Raw genomic sequence first — 23181 nt, forward strand, 5'->3', positions numbered from 1 at the left:
GAAAATTGTAATCTCTAAGAATTTCAATATTTTTACTTTCATTCAGGACACTGGAACTACAAGAGTCTTCTAGTAAAAAAAGAAGTGATGTACGCCTTCATTTATGTAGACAAATTCTTCGAGAAATTTTAGCTTAAGTATTCTAACTGAACGTCTAGCACAAATTAAAACTCTTTATAATATTGAAATAACAAATTTTGAAAATTCATGTAGAACAGCATTTCTTAACCTTTTTTTGACTCGCGTACCGCTTGGTAGTACAATCATGCTAAATTGTACCATTTCGTAAAAATGATTGTATTTCGTGAAATTTGTTATTCCGAGGGTGTTATTTTATTATTATCATCTTTATTTGTATAGAGATAAAAATTGTATCTCTCACAAAGGAGTTCAAGTTCATGTTCACTTTATAAACTTTGTAAAGTGTAAGATCTTAGTTTTAACACTTTTATTAAATAATTAAAAATTGCGTACATATTTTTCTCTTCAAAATTATTAATTAATTTACAAAGTTCTTCTTTAGGATTATTATATTAGTGCCCAAATCTTCTAAATTAATTTCTTTTAAGCATTCAACTACCTGTAAATACCAATTAAATTTAATGTTGCTTGGATAGAGCTTACTCATTACAATCAGTCTCTTTAAGCAGATTTTTACGTAGTTATCATTTAAGTTCTGTCACATGATAATTCTATTCAATTTTCTTTATTTTTTTATCGATAATGATGTAGCTTTTCCTAAATTTTCTTTGTAGAAGGCAGTTTGAAATCCAATTATCATTTGTGTTTCGGGTTTTGGAAAAAATACTCCATGAAAGACAATTTTAATCCTGTTAAATGTGCTATTTATATTTTCTCGTATATCTTGAGACAGACTAACCTTATTACTGTACATATTAACAACTTTATTGTGTAATAGTTTCACCAGTGGTAAACGTACCTCAGTTTGGGCAACGCTGATATAGAAAACAGATTCTAAGATGGTTGGACAGAAATTCTACACTACCGCGGACAGGACACTTTAGTCATTTACTTAATTATAGTTTCATTTAGTTCATTTACATTTTAAGTTTTATTACTGATTAACAGTAATTAAAATTTGTAACCGTTCGAAACTTGCAAGCTGTTAATCTGAAAGTAGGCTTTGATAACTCATTACCAGTGTTAGCTTGATGTACACGCATCAAGTAGGAGTTCCAAATAGCTGATGCATCGTATAACACTAAATTCAATTCTCTAGCCATCTAAAGGGTATGCAGCATTGCGGTCTTGCATAATATGATTTGTTTCCACCAACCAGACGTAAGCAAACTGGAATTCTAAGATATTATTTATATTGTATTGAAGGTTTTTGTTAAATTGAGAGAAACTGAGAAAGAATCGTTTTCAATGAAGCATAACGAGAGATCAAGCTAAGCATTGTAATGGAGGCTCCTTTTCTGACCTTCTTAACTACAAAGGGAAGGAAGATTATTGCCAATTTCATTCATAATTTTCCTTAGAGTAGATAAATAGTCAGGACAGACGATTCACCAACCTTTGATGTTAACAATGTAAAATAAATAACAATTTTGTAACGAGTATAAGCTTAGAAAATGACGTCTCTAGGCTCTAAATCGACTGCTTGGCAGTAAAATAGTATAAATTATGACAAAAATTGGTAATAATCTTTCTTTTGGATTAATAAATGAGTCCCCCCTCTGAAATTAACAACTTAATTACTGCAATAGTACGCATTTTAATGCAACAGTGGGTTAACTTTGTGCCTAAAAACTGACGAGGTTGTAATAATAACTTTAACACCCACTTTCATTGTCACTATTTATCAAAGATTTCATTTCCATTAGGTCATTCAGCAAATGCATTTCCTCTTCTAGTTTAAGGAAAAAAGAAAATCTTTACAATATTAGCCCACAATTTTCTCTTTTCCAACCAACAATCACTTATTAAAGTGTATGTAAGATGATTTTTGAAACAGATTTTATTATTCTATAAAGAATACAATTTTATAAATAAATTATTACAAAACATTACAAAGAAATATAATATAATAGATAAATAATTAATACAATATAATACCTGTAAAGAACAATTAAATTACTAGTTTATGTTATCATCACTGAACTAGATAATGTAAACACTGCAAAGTGACGCTAAACCTTCTGAGATGGTAACCTAACATTCAGGTTGTGCAGAGTTGTCGTCAGCACCCTCTGATGGCACCTTTACATGTAATTTCCAAGCAGGACTTCAACAAGTTCTAAACCAGGAATTCTTAACCTTTCTTTACCTCCAAGGACCTCTTTGATAGTCAGGTAAAGTTGAATCTTAATTGTAGAATAATATTCGTAACCTTGTGTAGCTCATATTATCAACTACAATTAAAAGGAATTTGTTTAAACAAAATGGCAGTTAATTTCAGCCGTTATAATGTGCCTGTTTTTTGTTTTTTTGTTTTAATTCTGACTGTCTTTTGGCCTTTTATCCATATTTAAGAAAATCAATGAATGCAAAGTACATCGACATTGTTGTTAATTGTGAGATAAAACTTCATTCATGACAATCAGTGCTAAAATGTGGATATCGGGATGAATTCTTTTTGTCTCTTATCTTTCGCTTAGGTTAGTATCAAATTTCAGTTCAATTTTCTTCCCTGAGTAGTTGTGCAGGTTGATTTGTACCAACAAAGAAATGGGTAATTACTATTTTTTGGAGGAAGGTTATTTTTTATCTCTTTTTTTTATCTAACCTTTTAACGTCGGCTCAATGAATGAACTTGAAACAGAAAGCGAGCATGGAGATTGGTCAATTTCTCATAAAATGGTGTTGAGCAGTGGAATGGTGTTCTCAGGTAAAAGGGGTTAGATAATGAAATTTGCAACAGTCTGATGGTTCTAGGCTTTTGTGTGTGAATCTCAGTCAGTAAATTCAGTATACATTGCCAGCCCTTGTAAATGCTGTACTCCAACAAAGATGAAGGCTTGTTGTTTCAAGTGAAGAGCCGAGGTAATATGCCGGCTGAGTTAGTAGTTTTGGGTCCTCCATGCCACAGCTATGTCAGGTTAATTATAAAAGTGAATTAGCGACTGCTATCCTCTCTCTGTGTGTAACCTCCCTCTTCTGGCGCGCAATATTTTGTATGTAACATATGTTAGATTTTGTGTATTTAGAAAACTTTATTGCATAACTCTTTTAAAAGAGTTTGGGTTTTGGAAGTATTGCCGAGTACGCTACATCTAGACATGTGTACATGATAAACAACTTCTTCTATTTCTTTTTTGTTTCAGCAAAAAAAGAATTAGTAGAGGTTTTGTTGAAGTACATGAACCTTAAAGGTCTATTAGATCCAAGCTAGAGATCTAACTGATTGCATTGTATCCATTCTGTGATGATTTAAATAATTTCTTATTAAAATGTTTAAGGTTGCAAACTTATAAAGATAAATATTTGAATAAGCACATAGTATCTAATATTTCAGATGTTGCTAATAAACTTCAAATTCTGTTTGGTATATCTGATATACGAGGTCTGTAAATTAAGTAATGAGACTGATTTTTTTTTAAAATTTTATTCAAAAAGAATTACAATTCTATATTGTCACCTTCAAAATAACTTCCTTCTGAAGCCACACATCGCTGGAGACGTTTCTTCCACTCCTCATAGCAGTGCTCAAACTCCGATACTGGATTAGCCTACAGCTGGTCGGTTACAGCCATTTGAATGTTTTCGACTGTCCCAAAATGAGTTCCCTTGAGGTGATTTTTTAACTTCGGGAAGAGAAAAAAGTCACAAGGACTCTAGTCCGGGCGAATAAGGAGGCTGAGGAGCCACAGGAATGTTTTTACTGGCCAAACACTCTGGTTTATTGAAATTGCTGTGTGACAAGGAGCATTATCGTGGATGCAACACCCACTTGTTCTTGATGTTTGGTCTCCACACGAATGACCCTTTTTCGAAGTTTTTCGAAGAACCTCTCGGTAAAAGTGTTGATTGACCGTTTGACCTTGAGGTAGAAACTCTTTGTAGACGATTCCGTGGATATCGAAAAAATATATCAGCATGCATTTGATCTTCGACTTCACCATCCTTGCTTTTTTGGGCCTTGGAGAGGTTGAAGTGTACCACTCCATGCTCTGGCGCTTGGTTACTGGGTCGTACTCAAACACCCAAGACTCGTCACCAGTAATGAAACGTTCCAGAAAATGGGAGTCATTTCACCTCAAGGGAACCGACCAGCTGAAGGCTATTCCAGTATCGGAGTTCGAGCACTGCTATGAGGAGTGGAAGAAACGTCTCCAGCGCTGTGTGGCTTCAGAAGGAAGTTATTTTGAAGGTGACAATATAGAATTGTAATTCTTTTTGAATAAAAAAATCAGTCTCATTACTTAATTTACAGACCTCGTATTCAATAATTTATTTTATTTCGTCAGAAGTTCCTTAAAAATGAGAAATCTTATTTTGTCTGAATATAAACAGAAACTTTAATAACTTAAATCTATATTTATTTATTTCATTTCTTTTGTTTTCATTCTCAAAACGGTCCGACTACATGTCATTGCAATAACAATACGAATCGTTATCAAAGTAAAAAAAAAGGTTCTATCTTTGTTGTCAATTTTACTGAAATAGAACTTAAACATTTTCAAAATAACCTTGGGTTAGAACATTTATTATAGGAGAAAATTTGTAAAACATTGACCAAATAACGAACTGCTAGTTTTCCTTTATGGAGAACAGTAAAATAAATCAAAATCGAACCAGGAATTAAACAATAAACTTTTGTTTACGGAGAAACCTTTTCTTTTGGATTATAAAGGTAACTTTATAATATAGTGTAAGCATGATAAAGACCCTAGAGGACTTCATTAGACAGGCAAAACCAAGGTAATTCAATTAAAATCAACACAGTTACCAGCTGACCGTTTCATTATGTGTAAAACGTTAACTCTAGTACTGACCAGTTCTAAACTTTTTTTTCTCCTAAAAACAACCAGCAATTCAACCTCAGATCTGGACGTTTTCAATAGTATATCATTAATACAAAACACAGCTGTGATTTAAACTTAGCCCCAAATACAAAATAATAATCCAATTTCTAAATTGTTCTGTTGTTTAATGAATAGGTAATATCTCTTTTGTTTACAGCTTTAATTTAAACTTAGCCCCAAATACAAAATAATAATCCAATTTCTAAATTGTTCTATTGTTTAATGAATAGGTAATATCTCTTTTGTTTACAGCTTTAATTTAAACTTAGCCCCAAATACAAATTAATAATCTAATTTCTAAATTGTTCTATTGTTTAATGAATAATATCTAGGTAATATCTCTTTTGTTTACAGCTTTAATTTAAACTTAGCCCCAACTACAAATTAATAATCTAATTTCTAAATTGTTCTGTTGTTTAATGAATATTTGAATATTTTGAATATTTTTTGACGTGAATACGTCTTTAAATTTGAATCATATGGTGGCAATTCAAAAAAACTAATGATAACAAAATCGGGGGATACAGTTTGGCATTATAGTTTCGAATCTATCGTCTACATCCAAAATTAAATTAGACCACTGGATAGCTAAAGGATCAAAGAATTCATTACGATAAGCGAGGGCTGTGACACATCGCGCGCGGTGGAGAGGGAAGCGCCGCCATTTTGAGATCATTTTGCTGAGTATCGAGATTTGCAATGAGTATAACTTTTGACTCGGAGAAGCTACGATGTTCGTTTAAGTTTTAATCGTCAGCTGTCGTCACAATCTATCGATTGTATATAAAACATTAGTATAAAATAGTGACAGTGAATATAATAAGGTGTTAGAATAAAAAATTATATAATGTCGGCCTATACGCGTCGAAAAGCCACAACCAAATACAGAGATCATATACGGTTGGAAAGGGCTTCTCAAGAACAATCGAATGGTAATAATAAAACACCATATGACCGAGTCAAGTTGTGCCGGGAACGTAAAAGAATGAATGCGGCCGAGCGGATCAACGACGGTGTCAGTACATCTGCAGCTGGGGCGGTTGAAATTATGGAAGTGGATGATGAAATCGCTTCTACATCGGACTGTATAGGCATAGATTTTGTTCGATCGTCGATTATGAAGACACATTGTTTCATTCTAAATACATAAATAAAAATATTTTGTATAAAAAAATATAACCCGTTACGTAAACGTATTCACGTACGTCACACGGCCGTGTCCATGACATAGCCACACATTAATTTTTATTCTTTATTTTCGTATTTACCAGTGTTCATTATTATTTATTTGTGAAGCCTTAGCCATACAAATGAGTACAGTATTTACACACACAAAAAAGTAATAATAATCTTCTATAAAAATGAATATAAATAGACATCAAAAACAATAACTTCAACCATATTGTTGAATAATGAACTAGATGAGAACGTAAATAAATATCAATTCAAAATAAAATAAATCAATATTATTAAAAAGAAATAAATAAACCCACATCTTAAAATAAAAATAATATTAAATCAATATGGCTACTGTTAAAATGATTGAAAACAAAAAAGAAAAATACTAATCAAACATAACCTATTCATTTAAAATGAAGGACCTCAATTTGAGCATATTCAATTTATTGCACAGTAAATAAAAATAATTTATCTAATTGATCTTTATCTGCTATGGGATAGCAATCTGTCAACCTTCTTAGGATACATAGAGAGATAATGTGTTCTTAGTGGCTCATATACAGGACAATCAGTACATAATGGAGGGTCTCGAATTCATTGCAATTGCAAATTGTGCACAAGAATTATTACGAAAATAATATCTAATTCTGTTCTTAAAAGAAAGTTTCAATTGGCTAATAATTTGCAATTTGACGATGCTAGCTCAGAACCTATACACGTTAGATGAGGAGAAGGATTTCAAACCTATAATAATGATATGTCCGCGTTATGTGGTAGAAAGGAAACGAATGTTTGACGATATATACAGGTATTTAGATGCACCATTTCGCTACGAAGAGATAATATTCTGCACCAACATCTATGTGCTTAAATCTGTACCAGAGCTAGCAATGAAATATGAATGTATTTAAGTTATAGCCGATTAGAATGAATGAAAGTAAATGATTAGAGAAGGATTACGTGATTTTAATTTCGGTTAAGCTATAAGGATGGCAGGAATATAGAGTACTGATCCATCCATGAGTTGTAGTTTATGTAACTAGTTGTACATAGTAGAGGGATGAATGTGTGAAGCGAATGTATTTATAAGTAAGAATGGAGAGTGAGTGATATTCTAGTGATAAGCACCTAGACGATGCTGGCTGTATGGCGAAAGCCAATGCCAAAAAAAAGGCAAAAAAAAAAAACTATAAACGCGAGTTAATTGCAATGTTCACATAAATTAATGAATAATATCTCTTTTATTTGTTTAATTCTCCTTTGTACAACAAAATTTGCTGATCTTTATCTATTATATTCTGCATGAAGCGCGGAGTTAAAGATAATTAAAAAAACTGTTATAATATAGAAAGGAAATACATTTAAATAACTAAATTTGGAATAGACTAACCTGTATTTGGCACAAAGTTTCTGAATAAGGCCAACACTTGAACAAGGCTGGTAGAAATCCAAAAGGGGTGACCAGTACACCAATGGCCAGGTCGTTACTAGCTAAAGATGTCAGTAAATATCTTGGCTGTAAAGCAAATAACATGAATTAAGAAAGGAAAATTTCTTAATTTAAAACTATCAGGTCATGACAACTGTTTAAGGGTTGGTTGATCGTCAAAAAACTGTGCGAAGAAGTGTATTGTTGTTAATGTATGTTAAAGTATTACGTGTAATCTTATTTTGCAAAAACGCAGATTAAAACTGGTACGAACAATCAGTTTTTCCCTTTATAAAGTACTCTAGGTTCTAACTTATTCTTAACAAATTTGAACTCTACATGATAATTCTACTTTTGAGAAGTTTAGTAAAGTTAGTATTTTTCCATCGCTTCACAATTCCATGGTTCTGGAGAAAATTATTCATCATAAAATGAGACATTATCTTTAGCAACGTCCATTTTCCTTTTGATGGCTCCAGCTAATGCTATTAATTACCAACAATAAGTGAACCCTTTTTTTTTTAATGAAACATTCATTCCAGGGAAAATTGATTTTATTTGGCCGGATCCTTCAAGGAATGTTAAGCATTCCTAATAAAAATGTCATTAAGGTAAAAGTCAAGGTACTATACTTCCTTTTCTTAAATGAAAGTATTGCCTTATTGATGAGAACCCAGTTTTTACGTTCAAACATCCAAGAGCAGGCAGGAGTCTACCACCCAATAAACTATTGAGGTACTTCGAGAAAACTTCGCTTTTATTTCCAAAAATGAAGTAAATTGATAATCGGAAAAATTAATTTTTATTTCGAAATTTCTTGAGAAATATTTTATTTTTTATTATCTGTAAATATAAGTTTATACAAACCGTTACAGAGGAGTTCACATTAACTATAATAAAAATACATTTCTTAAAATATAACGTAAAAGAAAAGAAATAACAAAAATTTATATTTAAAATACATAGTACAAAGAATTTAAACTTAATGTAAACAATGAAACTTAAAAAAAGCAAACTCATACTTGAGACATAATAGAAAAAGGCTAATGGTATGAATATAATACCATTTAATTAAATTAATTGTTAGAATTAATTTCATTCAATTTTAAATATCACCCCGAACAAATTCAATTAAAATTATACAGTCAGCCCGTCTACATTTCCGTTAAAATTGAAAACAATTTTAAAAATAAGGTAAACAGAGAACTAAATACTGTTAAACACTGAGAGAAATTGAGAGAGAATAAAGTTAAACAATTACAGTTATAATGTAGAAAAAGATCTAGATATTCAAAAGATAAGCTACAAGGCAAAACTATAATATAAACAGAAGTTATAATAGGTCTATCAGACAATAATGACATTTATGCTAAATTAAATCAAATTTATCAATTATGAATTTTCTTTTATTGCTTTTATTGTGTAATAATTAGGGAACGGATTTTTATGTATTTAAAAATGCCAAATATTTAACTAAAATATGCATTTATTTTCGTCAATTATGTGGAAAATATGTGATTTTCTTAAAATATTTTCTGGAATATTTAAGTAAAATGGACATTTTTTTTTATGAAAATGGAATTTTTTTGGGGGGGGCAAGTTATAATTATTTATACAAGAAAAGAACATTTTTACAATTTATAATAATTTATTAGGAACAAAATAATTTGTTTTTACAAGTTATAATGATTTATACAACAAAGAACATTTTTACTATTTATAAAAAGATGTGTTAAATTTTCAATTTTGAAAACTTCACTCTTCGAAATTGTTTGCAACCACATGAAATTTCAAATGTTGGAACGTAAAGTGACGACGATCTGGGCGTAAGATGGACTTGTAACGACTAAAAGATCGTTCAACATCTACAGATGTTATAGGTGCCTTGCTGAAAGAAGTTGTAAAGGGTACGCGATGTTCTGAGGTGACTTCTGTTCCACTGATAATATCAGAAATCTGGCAGATGGTCTCCCACCCTTTGTTCTTGGTCAGTACTTCTACCAGTTTTGATCTGATCAGATCTCCCTTACTCCCTGGTATTCCTTCCACCTTTTCGATGACTTTTTTAACGTTGGACACGTTTTCTGTCAGTCGAACATTTTGGGACTCAAGTTGGGTAATGGCTTGTGCAAGAAATACGCAATTGTCAGAAATGAATGCAAGGTCGTTCCTTAAATTAGGTTTCTCGAATAAAGACTTGGCTGTATTTATCGCTACTGCTTCGTCTTCGAGATGTGAAAGGACATTCTTGATTTTATTGTAGTTTTCATAGTCATACTGAGCTGCTTCCAGCCAAGTACCCAATCTTGTCAATATTGGTTCTGGTGGAAGGCACAAGTCTGGATAGAGATCTTTTAGCATTTTAATGCGACTTGGTGCTTTTAAAAACACTTTTTTAACCACTGTGATTCACAGTCTGTGGTTCACAGTTCCTGTCAACCACCTCCCAATTATGAAAATATGCCCAAAATGAAAAATATGAAAAATTGGTACATATTTTGATTAAATATGTAGAAATATTTATTTATTTTAATCAAATGTGTATAAATATGCGATAACATCCAAATATGTGGAAATATGTGAAATAAAAGTAGACTCAAACGGCTTAAAAAGTGTCAGTATGAATACTTCTAGTTGAAAAACGTCTGTAAATTGCCTAGAAAAAAATATGTAAATACATCCGAATCCGTTCCCTACTAATAATAAATATACATTTTTTTTTTGTTTCTACCTTAAGGAAACCAAATAATCCAGTACCTTCCGTTAAATAATGTTCTAGGTATGTGACTCTATAACAGTGATGGCGAACCTATGACCCGCGCAAGCTTTTTCACTGACCCACCATTGCTAGGCAACCATTTGTTTGTTTAGACGGGGTTGATTTAGATTTCTATCTGTATTTTTTCAATCACGCATTGACACAAAAACAATTTAAATGCTATCTATAACCTTTAGTTTGATCATTACAGTTTTAAAAACGCAAATGACGACAAATGTTTTTGTAGTATTTGAAATAAAGGAAAAATGTTTACAAAATAACAAATAAAATGCATAATTTTACTCATATTTTGTTTGTATAAAAAACACTTTAGTAAGGTTTTGTTCAGTTATGTTTGTAAAAAAAGAGACTTCCATAGCACTTGTTTTGTCCCGTTTTACCCGTTAAGCCAACTGAATTTTAAAGATTGTTTAGTTTTGAAAATATTCAGTTTAAAATTTTTAAACTTAACTCTTGAATATTAGTGATCCAAGAGCTAGTACTTAGAAAAAAAAAAATGAACAAAATTTGACCCACGTCTCAAACAGGTTCGCCATTCCTGCTCTATAAGATTCAAATAAAGGACAAACAATAACAAAATGAAAAAGACCATCTATCGAATTTAGTTTACGATTCTCCGCATCCCATTTACAGTTAATTCTATCTAAAGAAATATTATTGTGTTCCATTATTCCGCTTATAAAGCACGATTGCCTTGAAATAACATTCAATTAGCAACATTGTTTATTTATAGTAGATATCATGTAAACGAATTAATCATTACTGGCAACCGTTAATTCTTAGAATCGATTTAATTCGATTTTAAATATTACCACGAACAAATTCAATTAAAATTAAATGGTCAGCCCGTCTACGACATTGCTTGTGTCCAACAATACAGTTTCGTATTAACTCTTTTTATAAAAGTTTTCGTTCCTTACATTAGGATTACTGCTATTATTACTATTATTATTATTATTATTATTATTACTACTACTACTACTATTATTATTGTTACTGCAATTATTATTATTATTATTATTATTATTTAACCAATTACAAAAAGAAAGAAGTGCATTAAGATAGGTAGCATAAGTCTGGGTCCAGTGCTCCTCAGCTAACAATAAAGACTATAAACAGTTTATGCGTTTGTAGAATATATTGTGCAGGTCAAGGTAGGGTTTAGAGTTGTAGTACAGCGTTAAGACACGTTACAAGGCCATCTCGTTGAAATAGCTTATCGAAATGTACCATTTATCCTTGAAAACAGATTAATCTTGTACGTATGTGACAATGTAACTGAAAGATGATTATGACTCGTTCGAGAAAAAAACAAACAAACTAACAAACAGGAAATAAAATTGTTAGAGAACTGCTAGCGGAGTGTGGTAAGTCGTTACATAGCTATCACTGGCAGATGATTTAATATCGCTATTCAGTTGCGTGTATCGCTAACGTTAGATTTGATGTTCTAAATTATGATATTTTTGTACACCACAAACCGACCTCTTATATTATATAAACAACATCAATAACTTGTTTTTCTTCTTTATATATTTATATACATTAAATTTGTTTACATAGGCAAAATCTTGTTTTGAAACTTCTCTTAACCACTTCATAATATTGTTTCAATTTTCAAGTGGCAGTATTTCATTTATAAAACTTTAAAAAAAAGGCTTAAGACTAATTCAGGGCAAAATAATGTTGAGGTTTATGAAGTGGAAATAAGTACTAACTGCGGTTGTATTTCGGCGGCCCATAACTCTAAACTGAATAGAAGATTGCAAAATGGGTCTAAATTATTTTTTATAAGCGTAAAATGTAATTTAGACAATGGATTTTTAGCACTTGTTTCATTTGAACTTTTTTTTACTTTATTTATTTTCATAACTGCAGTATATTTCTGCAATAAGTGAAGCTGACACAACATGATAATAGATAAGTACATGAATACATGAGGGGAGAATTCACCCATTGGTGAAACTCCCAAAGTGGTACAGGTTAACTATTGTGCACTATCATTTAGTTCATTGAGAAGATCGCGAGGCCACCTGAGCTTCAGCCATCTTGGAGTATTTCCAAGCAATGCAGTAAGTTGGGACACTAGTGGATTGGGATGTGAGGTGATTGAAGTGTGGAATTTAATATAACCGGGATCTTATAGCTTCTGAAACATAAGGAACAAGGGAAATCTTTGGTGCAAGGTAGAGTTAGAGACATAGTAAGGAGCATTAGCGATTCTACGGAGTGTTTTTGACTGGAAGGATTGGATTCTGTAGATATTGGAAGCATTGGCTGAGCCCCAAAGTTCGATTCCGTAAGTCCAGGCAGGTTTCACTATCATTGTGTAGATAAGTCGTTTATTCTCTAGTGATAGTTTAGATCACTTGTGTCGAGAAGTCTAGAGAGAAGTTTGAATCGTCTGATTACTTCTTTCCGTTTGAGTCTAGTTTGTCGATTCCAGGTTAGGCGTTTGACCATGTCTTTTGCACTTTAAAAACATTATTTTGAACATTTTGAATCAATTAATTGATTGCTTTATATTTGGCTCCGATAATTGAAGTTAAGTAGATTAATTTACGTCTACAGTGGGCTGTAAATTAAATAAGTGACTACAGAATATTCAACTAAATTTGGTTTTAGAAATATTTGATAAAAGTTATTTAATATTTGATAGGAGAGTTAAATTCAGTCTCAAACTTCTCAAGGAGTTCCTAGAGCAACTGTTTGAAGTGCAGGGTGGATTTCAGTGGGATTGAGACAATCCTCAATCTTGCACTTTTCACAAAGAAAATTTGGGAAAGATGTTCGAGTGAAGAAAAGATAGAGAGTGAAATAACCCCGAAAATTGTCCAATCTAAAGCATCATACGATTTGAGTCAAAGGATGATTTGTCCCATGGGTGATGGCATCGAAAAGTCTCCTGAGGTACTGGTCGCTCCCAACGGATGTAGGGATAAAACTTGCGGGGTTAGAGTCTTAGGGCTATAGGTAGTGATTGCCCCAACCTGTCAACTCTCCTTTTTTCTTGGTATTTTATCTAGGTTTGTCTCTAAGTATTAGAGCAAAATATGTCTTTCTTGAGGGAACTAGGAGAGGGTTTATCTGCCATCTCCTAGTATCCGTATTTTCCTAGAGAACTCTGGACGTTTATCAGAGTTTTGGGCAACCAAGGAGATAGCTTTGCCAGAAGTGATGCATGGGAAACCGAGAAAAATTATACTAGCTTACTGACTTCCCTCTCTACCCAGAACTTTTCTGCAGAGATTGGTTTCCTTTTGATCTAGAAAAACATCCAGGAACATTGAGCCTTAGCACAGATGAAGAGCCCCATACTTTCCAATGAGCCAGGAACTAGGTGTTACAGGGTATCGTGTGAGTTCGCTCCAGAGCAGTGGTTCTCAACCTTTCTAATGCCGTGGCCCCGCAATACAGTTCCTCATGTTGCGGTGACCCCAAACCAAAAAATTATTTTGGTGGCTACTTCATAATTGTAATTTTGCTACAGTTATGATTCGGAATGTAAATACCTGATATGCATTATGTATTCTCATTGCTACAAATCAAACATAATTTAAACATAGTGATTAATCACAAAAGCAATATTTAATTATATATTGAGAAATATTTATTACTAATTCCAATAAATAACATTATCGGCCATAACAGCGTGCGTTCCAGCTGAATAGCGCTGCTGCAGACGGTAGCGCGGCTTCTCAGCGGCTAAAGCCATCGGAAATATGTATTTTCCAATGGCCTTAGGCGACTCCTGTGTTTTGGTCGTTTGACCTCCGCCAGGGTAGCGACCTACAGGTTGAGAACCGCTGCTCCAGAGTGTAGTTATCTCTAATATCCGGTTCCCTCTTGTTTACTTCTTACTTCCCTAGGAGTGAGTTACTATATCACGTGAAAGATGTTGGCTAGATCTCCCCTGACCCACGACTAGGTTACATCATTCAAATACAAGACTATAGTGAAGACTATATCTAAATTAAATAATTTTCATTCTAGATCCGGCCTGTTGCCATGATCGGTTTTCTTCGAGTTTTTTTTTTTTGTTTATTTATTTTGCAACTGAATGTAGAAACACAAGCAAAAGAGATGAGTGATAAGGGATGGCACAAATACACATGCACGCATACGAGGGTCGTTTGAAAAGTCCGTGCAAAGTCAGAGAGATAGCACCACTGGCGCGTATCGAGGTTATGTTTAGTTAGTAGCATCTCTTGGAAGAACACACACCAAGTTTCAGACAGATCGGTCTATTTCTTTGTGTTTGGCATTCGTTTGAATCGAGGAAGTCGAGTGATTTTCAAAAAATGGACGAAAAAGAATTTCGTGTGTTGATTAAACACTACTTTATGAAAGGCAAAACGCCTCAGGGGACTAAAGAGAAGCTTGATAAACATTATGGTGACTCTCCACCTTCGATTAGAACAGTTTATAAGTGGTTTCAAAATTTTCGGAGTGGCCATATGGGCACAAGTGGCGCTGAACGTTCTGGACGCCCTGTTGAGGTTACTACTCCAGAAATCATTGATAAAATCCATGATATGGTGATGGATGACAGAAGAGTGAAGGTGCGTGAGATTGCTAGTGCTGTGGGCATCTCGAATGAACGAGTACATAATATTTTGCATCAACATTTGGACATGACAAAGCTATCCGCAAGATGGGTGCCGCGATTGCTCACGCTTGACCAAAAACGAAATCGTGTGAAGTGTTGCAAGGACGGTTGCAGATGTTCCAGAAGAATCCGGAGGACTTTAAGCGTCGTTTCGTCACTGTGGATGAAACATGGATACATCACTACACTCCTGAGACCAAAGAACAATCTAAACAATGGGTTACCAAGGCGGAATCTGCGCCAAAAAAGGCGAAGATCGTTCCTTCGGCCGGAAAGATTATGGCGACTGTCTTTTGGGATTCGCAAGGAATAATCCTCATCGACTAACTGGAAAAGGGTAAAACTATTACAGGTGCATATTATTCATCGTTATTGGACCGTTTGAAAACCGAGCTGCAAGAAAAACGCCCACGATTGGCCCACAAAAAAGTCCTTTTCCATCACGACAATGCACCAGCTCACACCTCAGCAGTTGTGGTCGCAAAATTAATGGAAATAGGGTTCCAACTCGTTTCACATCCCCCCTATTCTCCAGACTTGGCTCCCTCGGACTACTATTTGTTCCCTAATATGAAGAAATGGCTGGCGGGAAAAAGATTTTATTCAAACGAGGAGGTGATTGCAGAAACGAATGGCTATTTTTCAGACTTGGACAAATCCTATTATTCGGAAGGGATCAACAAACTAGAGCAGCGTTGGACGAAGTGTATAAGCCTAAAAGGAGACTATGTCGAAAAATAAAAAAGGTTTATCCCAAAAAATTAAGTAGGTTTTGTTTTTGCACGGACTTTTCAAACGACCCTCGTATATACATCCATACATATACGCGTACATGCATGTGCGCCAAGGGCGTGATTGGAGTGAACGACGACCATCCAATGATGGAAGCCGTTAGTTCGCCAGATTGGCAAGCTTACACAGCAACCACCCTAGGAGGTCGGCGTTGAGTTGAGATGGTCGCGTGGCCACCGCCGCTTTAGTCTGCGTTGAGGATTAGAAGGAAGGTCTGAAGTCGGTTGATGTTCGATTTTTTGGCACTTCCGTAAAGTTGTATTCCGTACGTCCATATTGGGGCAAGTAGAGCGGTATATAGTGATCGTTTGTTCGTCAGGGTCAGTTTTGATCGTTTGTCGAGTAGTCTTTTCAACATTTTATATCTGAGATTGAGGTCAGTTCGTTTGAGTCTCGTGTGAGTGTTCCAAGTTAGTCGTTTGTGAAGATGTAGTCCGAGATATCGTACTTGGTTAGTGATTGGTATAGAAGTATTGTGGAAGGAGAGAGGAGGGAGAGTTTTCTTGTTTAAGGTGAATACTATGTATTTAGATTTCAATTCATTCACTTTGATTCTCCACTTTTGAGGCTCGAGAAGATTTAGGTGTGATTGGAGTGCACAGGATCTAGATGAGGAGAAAGAATTGCAGTGTCGTCGGCGAATGTGAAAGTAATTGTAGTCGGGTGAGTTGGTAAGTCGGCAGTATAGAGAATATAAAGTAAGGGGGCCAGAATGCTTCCTTCGAGTTAACTACATATTTCTTTGAAAATAATAAGCATTTTATTTATGAAACAGCGGTCAAGTAAGATATTGTAGGAGAAGCTTCTTTTGTACAAAAACCAAGCAAGTTTCGGCTCAAACATGATGAGACAGTAAAGTTAATTAAGATTTAACAATGAATAATTACTATTACTTTTCAAGGCATTAAGAAGCATAATAATTGATGATTTTTCTACAAACTGTAGATAATTTCCAGCATTAAACATGGTTTCCCATTTCTGCATCAGCGTGGGTGTTGTGTTGGATCTTGTGTAATATTAAACTGGCCAACCAACCAAATTAGCACCGACCATTAATTACTACAGGCATATCGAGCTGGACCAACAGCAGCCTGCTGTGTACACGGCTTCATTTTGAACTCGTTTAATTTCATAAATCTTTTAGTAAAATTTTACTCTTGGGTGCAATACAATTTCTTATGTGTAAACCTTTTTCGTTTTCATGGAATATATTTTGGGTTGACGAGTAATATTTTGCGGACATCTTTTCATGACACACTTCTGTAATGATTATTTGGTATTGTTTATTTTCTTGTTCACTAAAGTGTTCAATAATGCGCCATAATTTTTTGTCTTAACCTTGTTTGTTTTCCTATTTTTCGCAGAAATATGGCGCATACCAAGTAAGCAATTTTGGACAATTTTCTTTTAAAAGTGCAAAGTAAAGCCCTTTCTTTTTCCGTTCTTGTTTTTTTGGAACACCAGAGTTCACACTTTACAGTTTTGTTTCAGGAATTTCTGTCCAGAGTATCTTAACTTCGAATTTTGCCTAGCAAAGATGGTACTTTATACGCCATATTGGAAGCTGACACATCTCATAACGATTTGCGGAAAGACTGTAAAACAGAATAGTTTAAAGTTCGAAAACAGGGTGCACAAATTTTCACGTGACGAGAGAATCGTTCACTTCAAATGCACAACTAAAATGAATCATTTCTTACTGTACATTATTTTTGGTGACTGAATCATAGTTTCAATAGAATGAAAAAATTCAGTCAGTCATGCCAGTTTCAGTCATGATAAACTTTATTATGCCGAGCTTTCGTCCTAGGGACTAGGTCATCTTCAGGACTGTGGAACATACGAGGGTCGTTTGAAAAGTCCGTGCAAAGTCAGAGAGATAGCACCACTGGCGCGTATCGAGGTTATGTTTAGTTAGTAGCATCTCTTGGAAGAACACACACCAAGTTTCAGCCAGATCAGTCTATTTCTTTGTGTTTGGCATTCGTTTGAATCGAGGAAGTCGAGTGATTTTTCGAAAAACGAAATCGTGTGAAGTGTTGCAAGGACGGTTTGCAGCTGTTCCAGAAGAATCCGCAGGACTTTAAGCGTCGTTTCGTCACTGTGGATGAAACATGGATACATCACTACACTCCTGAGACCAAAGAACAATCTAAACAATGGGTTACCACGGGGGAATCTGCGCCAAAAAAGGCGAAGACCGTTCCTTCGGCCGGAAAGATTATGGCGACTGTCTTTTGGGATTCACAAGGAATAATCCTCATCGACTATCTGGAAAAGGGTAAAACTATTACAGGTGCATATTATTCATCGTTATTGGACCGTTTGAAAACCGAGCTGCAAGAAAAACGCCCACGATTGGCCCACAAAAAAGTCCTTTTCCATCACGACAACGCACCAGCTCACACCTCAGCAGTTGTGGTCGCAAAATTAATGGAAATAGGGTTCCAACTCGTTTCACATCCCCCCTATTCTCTAGACTTGGCTCCCTCGGACTACTATTTGTTCCCCAATATGAAGAAATGGCTGGCGGGAAAAAGATTTTATTCAAACGAGGAGGTGATTGCAGAAACGAATGGCTATTTTTCAGACTTGGACAAATCCTATTATTCGGAAGGGATCAACAAACTAGAGCAGCGTTGGACGAAGTGTATAAGCCTAAAAGGAGACTATGTTGAAAAATAAAAAAGGTTTACCCCAAAAAATTAAGTAGTTTTTATTTTTGCACGGACTTTTCAAACGACCCTCGTATTTACAGCGTGTTAACAATTATATTACCAATTAATTACATTACAAAGGCGCCACGATAGCCGAGCGGTTAGAGGCGAGACCCAGCGAAGCTAATATGTATTGTGGTACTGGGTTCGATTCCTGGTCTTAGGCCTTGGATTTTATTTAATGGTTAATAAAATAAATTTACAGTAAAGTATGTTTGCTAGTCGCCTCCGTCCACGACACCTAAATGGTAGTTGGACGTTAAACCCCGCCTGAAATAGTTACATCACAATGAATATGAACGAGTATAATGTAACGAAAATTTACAAAAATATTTACCTATATATAAAAGTACTTAAAAAAAAGGCTGTACCAACACTCTTACGACACAAAACTAAAAAAGAACACCACAGCACTTTCCTTACCCAGCACAGAAAATCATCACACTTTCGATTTCCCAAAACACAAAGATACTTAAATCAGAAACCAACACACCAAAAAAGGAAAGTGCTAGAAATGATATACCTACATATCTAAGACAGAAAACAGTTTAAATTTCAGAACTGACCCAAACAATTTAAACAACATATACGCCAACTTACTGCAAAATACTTGACAATTGGCAACACTGACTTCCACACAACCAAACACATGAACATCAGTCCATGAACAGACAAGACAGAAGACACACCAACCTTTTAATGATATAAAACAGTATATTGTAAATTAGGTAAATATTTTTGTAAATTTTGTTACATTATTCATATTCATTGTGATATACTCGTAATTGTTAACACACTGTAAACTCCTTAACAAAAACTTACAGTTTAAAATGTTAAGTATAAGGGTTGATTAAACGCCAAAAGGTACACAAATCAGCGAGTACCCAACATTTCATTAATACTACATTAATAGTCAAGTAATTCTACTGCATTAATTTTCATTAATAAGTTATTTTTTAGAATTTATTAGATGTCACAGACCCTTATGCTGGCCATTTTCGTCTACAAAATATATGTTCAAGTAGCACTGTAGATTGACTGTAATATCTAGTTATTTATAATAATCAAACTATTAATTACAGGTTAAAAAGAAAAACGTTATAAAAAATATAAAAAAATTATGGGGCTAAAAAATTCAAAACCTTTTTTTATAAAAAACTTACATCAATGATTTTGTTTATTTTTATTTTTAAATAAAAATCGTCGGTTTAAGTTCATTCTTCGATTAAAGCAATTGTTATTGTATGAAGTAGTCAAATGTTTGTAATAATAGGTAATAATTATCTGGCTTTATCGCAAATAATATAGTTTTCTTCAATTACATTCTCCATCTAGGTGTTCTCTCCTCAATGTTGTATATATGTAATATAAAGTAAATAAGATATGCATATTTTTAGGGCAGCTAATTATTCCAGTATTTTACTATAAGTAAAATTAGGGGGACTAAATTAAATTACAATTGAGAAATGAATAATTTTTGTTGAATAATCTACTTGTTAATTAACTGTGTGTTATTTGTGCTCACGAATATTTCGGTAAGACGAATTCAAGACAGTAGCCTACTCTAACTTTGTCTTTTTATACTTTAACATGCATGTACATATATATGTGACTTATCATAATTATAACAAAAAAATATTATAAATGAAGTGGCCAGCATAAGGGTGACATCTAATAAATTCTAAAAAATAACTTATTAATGAAAATTAATGCAGTAGAATTACTTAACTATTAATGAAGTATTAATGAAATGTTGGGTACTCGCTGATTTGTGTACCTTTTGGCGTTTAATCAACCCTTATACTTAACATTTTAAACTGTAAGTTTTTGTTAAGGAGATTTCTGTACCTTTTGGATAGATTTTCCTTTTTGTCTATTTCACAATCTTTACAGACTTTTTTAAAATTTGGAATAAGCAATTCTATCATTATAATCTGATAAGGTGTTAAGTCGGAACCGTAACTACCACTGGAGGGATCTTTTTAAAGAATGATTATAGTTGCGTTCCCATCCATCCTCAATAACAATTTTTTTGAAAAAGCGTTTTGAATAACATAGGAAGGTATTTGTACGTAAATAGCAAAATTAAACTGCGATTTCAGTACTTCCTTTTAAGAGGAGTAAGAAAAATAAACTACGATTGCAGTACTTCTCCCTAAAAGGCAAAGAGGCAAAGATTTTTTAATCGAACGTCAATTCATTGATTTAAATCGGTTCACTCATTGATAATTTAAACGATTGCAGTACTTCATCTTAGTAGGTGCAAGAGCATCAGCAACGTAGAGGAGCTTTAACCACTTATTCGAGCTGAATTTTATCAAAATCGGACTAAGCGTTATAGAAATATTGGTAATAATAGTTTTAGAAAGGGCCTTATTTGGGTGGGGCAAACTCCCCTCCTTATGAGGCACGGCGTCGAGACTTTTAAAGAGCAAATCTGTACAAAATTTCGATTCGAATGACACTTCATTCATGAAAATCGGTTCACGTGTCGATAATTTGCAACGATCGCTATACTTCCCCTTAACAAGTGTAAGAGCTGATCGCCGCATTAATGTTACGTAGGGGAGCCCTAACCCTATCATCCTACCAAATTTTATCAAAATCGGGCCAAGATTTACAGAGTAATTAGTAATAATAATTTTGGAGGGGGCCTTACATAAAGGGGGCTATCTCCTCTCCCATTCGATGTACAGGGTCGAGACCCCAAAAAGGCACATCTACATAAAATTCCGAATGGAACGATACCTCATTCATGAAAATCGATTCGCGCGTTTAGGCGCTACGTTGTTTACAAAAAAGGTAACAAGAAGAAGAACAAGAACAAGAAGAACAAGAACATTTTTTGAAAAAGTCATTTTTGCTCATTTTTAGCAACTTTTTTCTCGAAACCTATTAGATCTGGATTGTTGCAAAAAAATTACAGTTATAAAGGAGGGTTTGCCCTTTATTTTAAAGAAAATTTGGGAATTTTATCTTTTATAGAAAAAGAGAAAAAAATTGTCAAAGTTGGGTGTTTTTCAACGTTACGCTTTTTCGTGCAGTTTTTGACGATCAACCCTTATACAAGTGTCCTACTGGACAGTTTTAATATGTTCCTCAGCCCTGAAGATGGACCTAGTCCCTAGGTCCGAAAGCTCGGCATAATGAAGTTTATAATTACTGAAACTGGCAGTTATTTTTTCATAATATTGAATCATTTCTTTTTTAATAAAAGAAAAAAGAAAAAGTTCTGTGCAATGTTTAGAGTTCCCCATACAAAACTTTTCAGAAAATTACACAGAGCAAATACAATATATAAATTTAAAGTTTAGATTACAGTGGTTGACCACTTTATCACCCATTATACAATTTTGAAAATAGATGAAAATACAAATAACTATTGATGATAATTGCTGGATAATACGTCAACACCCGGCATTGGTCAACAAAGGGGTTGGACACTGCTGCTACCACGTGTTCCACCAAATTACTTTGAAAATAAATTGAATGAGTTAAATATCCAAATTCTTTCTCCTCTGACACAGTACTCCTCAAAATTTCTCCCCAATTGGATTGTCACCTTTGTTTTAAACTAGATTACTGCAAGCTCACCATATATATTGGTAGTTACAGTATTTGAATTATTTGTGAAGAATAATTTTAACATTTATAGAGTATTCCAAGGTGTTAAAAATCTGTGAAAACTTAGAACTATGTTTAGGAAGGCATACCGAGAAATACTTCTTCTTCTTTTTTTCTAGAACCTATAAAGATGGCATTAATAACTCAAGGATACTGGCAAAGCCGAAACCAAACTGATAGATAGGTTATTTTATATTTTGGACTTCTAGTTTGAGAATTAGTTTAAAATACTTTGGATAATGTAGACAGGTTCTAGGTTCTATAAGAAAATATAAAACTTTAAGAGGCAAATATTTCCATGGTGGACGTTGAGCAGGATCGAAGAACTGAGGAAAACAGCCTACCGTAAAAGTTGATGGAGTATCGTGATGGTAATCAGGTCATCCTACGGCTACTTTATCATCAGAGAAAAATTTTAAGTAATAAATTTACCTCAGAAGGATCCATTGTTTGGAAACAGATGTAGAGGGCAGGTTTTTACTTTTAAGGATATGATGAATGTTTAAGAATTTACAAGATGAAGAATATGTCTTTTGTGGATGTTGTTCAACAAAATTTTGGATTAAATAAATTTAAATTAAAAATATAACTAATTCTCCTCCTTTTTTAAAAGAAATTACTCCTAAATATCGTATCCTAATTAAACAAAGCGCCTGAAGTTAGATTTCTTAAAAAGATTAACGAATAAATGGTGAATTAAAACAGAGAAGCCTACACAATTTAAAATTAGGGAAGGGATTAGCTATGAGGTTAGCATACTGGACTCCCACGCGGAGGTCCCGGGTTCGAATCCAGCAGCTGACCCTTAGATTTTCTCTTCCTAGGAGCTTCTTACAGCTCACTGTCCGGTGATGGACAGTGTTGTCTGTAACGAGAGAACACTGTCCGGAGGCCGGCAGTGCACTGGAAAAAGCTCCGGGCGCTAATGACCTCAGCTGTTGATGCGCCAAAAAAAAAAAAAAAAATTTAAAATCAACTTACATTAAAGTTAACTGTTTGTAATTCTGGAATTAATATGGATTAACTATTTAGAAAATAATGGAATCTTTTTGGCTGAGTTATTC

At 33.9% G+C, this 23181-nt stretch overlaps 1 protein-coding gene across 7 annotated transcripts in view; it reads right to left on the minus strand.

Moving 5' to 3' along the window:
• Positions 1-23181, minus strand: part of LOC141460164 (trace amine-associated receptor 8c) — a 471099-nt gene that overhangs the window by 162468 nt on the left and 285450 nt on the right. For all 7 annotated transcript variants that reach the window (XM_074139888.1, XM_074139893.1, XM_074139892.1 and 4 more), the window contains one exon: positions 7558-7683. In XM_074139888.1, coding sequence (XP_073995989.1) covers positions 7558-7683 — 126 coding nt within the window. The remainder of the gene's footprint in view (positions 1-7557; positions 7684-23181) is intronic.

Source organism: Rhodnius prolixus, unplaced genomic scaffold, assembly GCF_049639745.1.
Source record: "Rhodnius prolixus isolate KJV_2025 unplaced genomic scaffold, Rpr scaffold_6, whole genome shotgun sequence".
Classification (NCBI taxonomy): Eukaryota; Metazoa; Arthropoda; class Insecta; order Hemiptera; family Reduviidae; genus Rhodnius; species Rhodnius prolixus.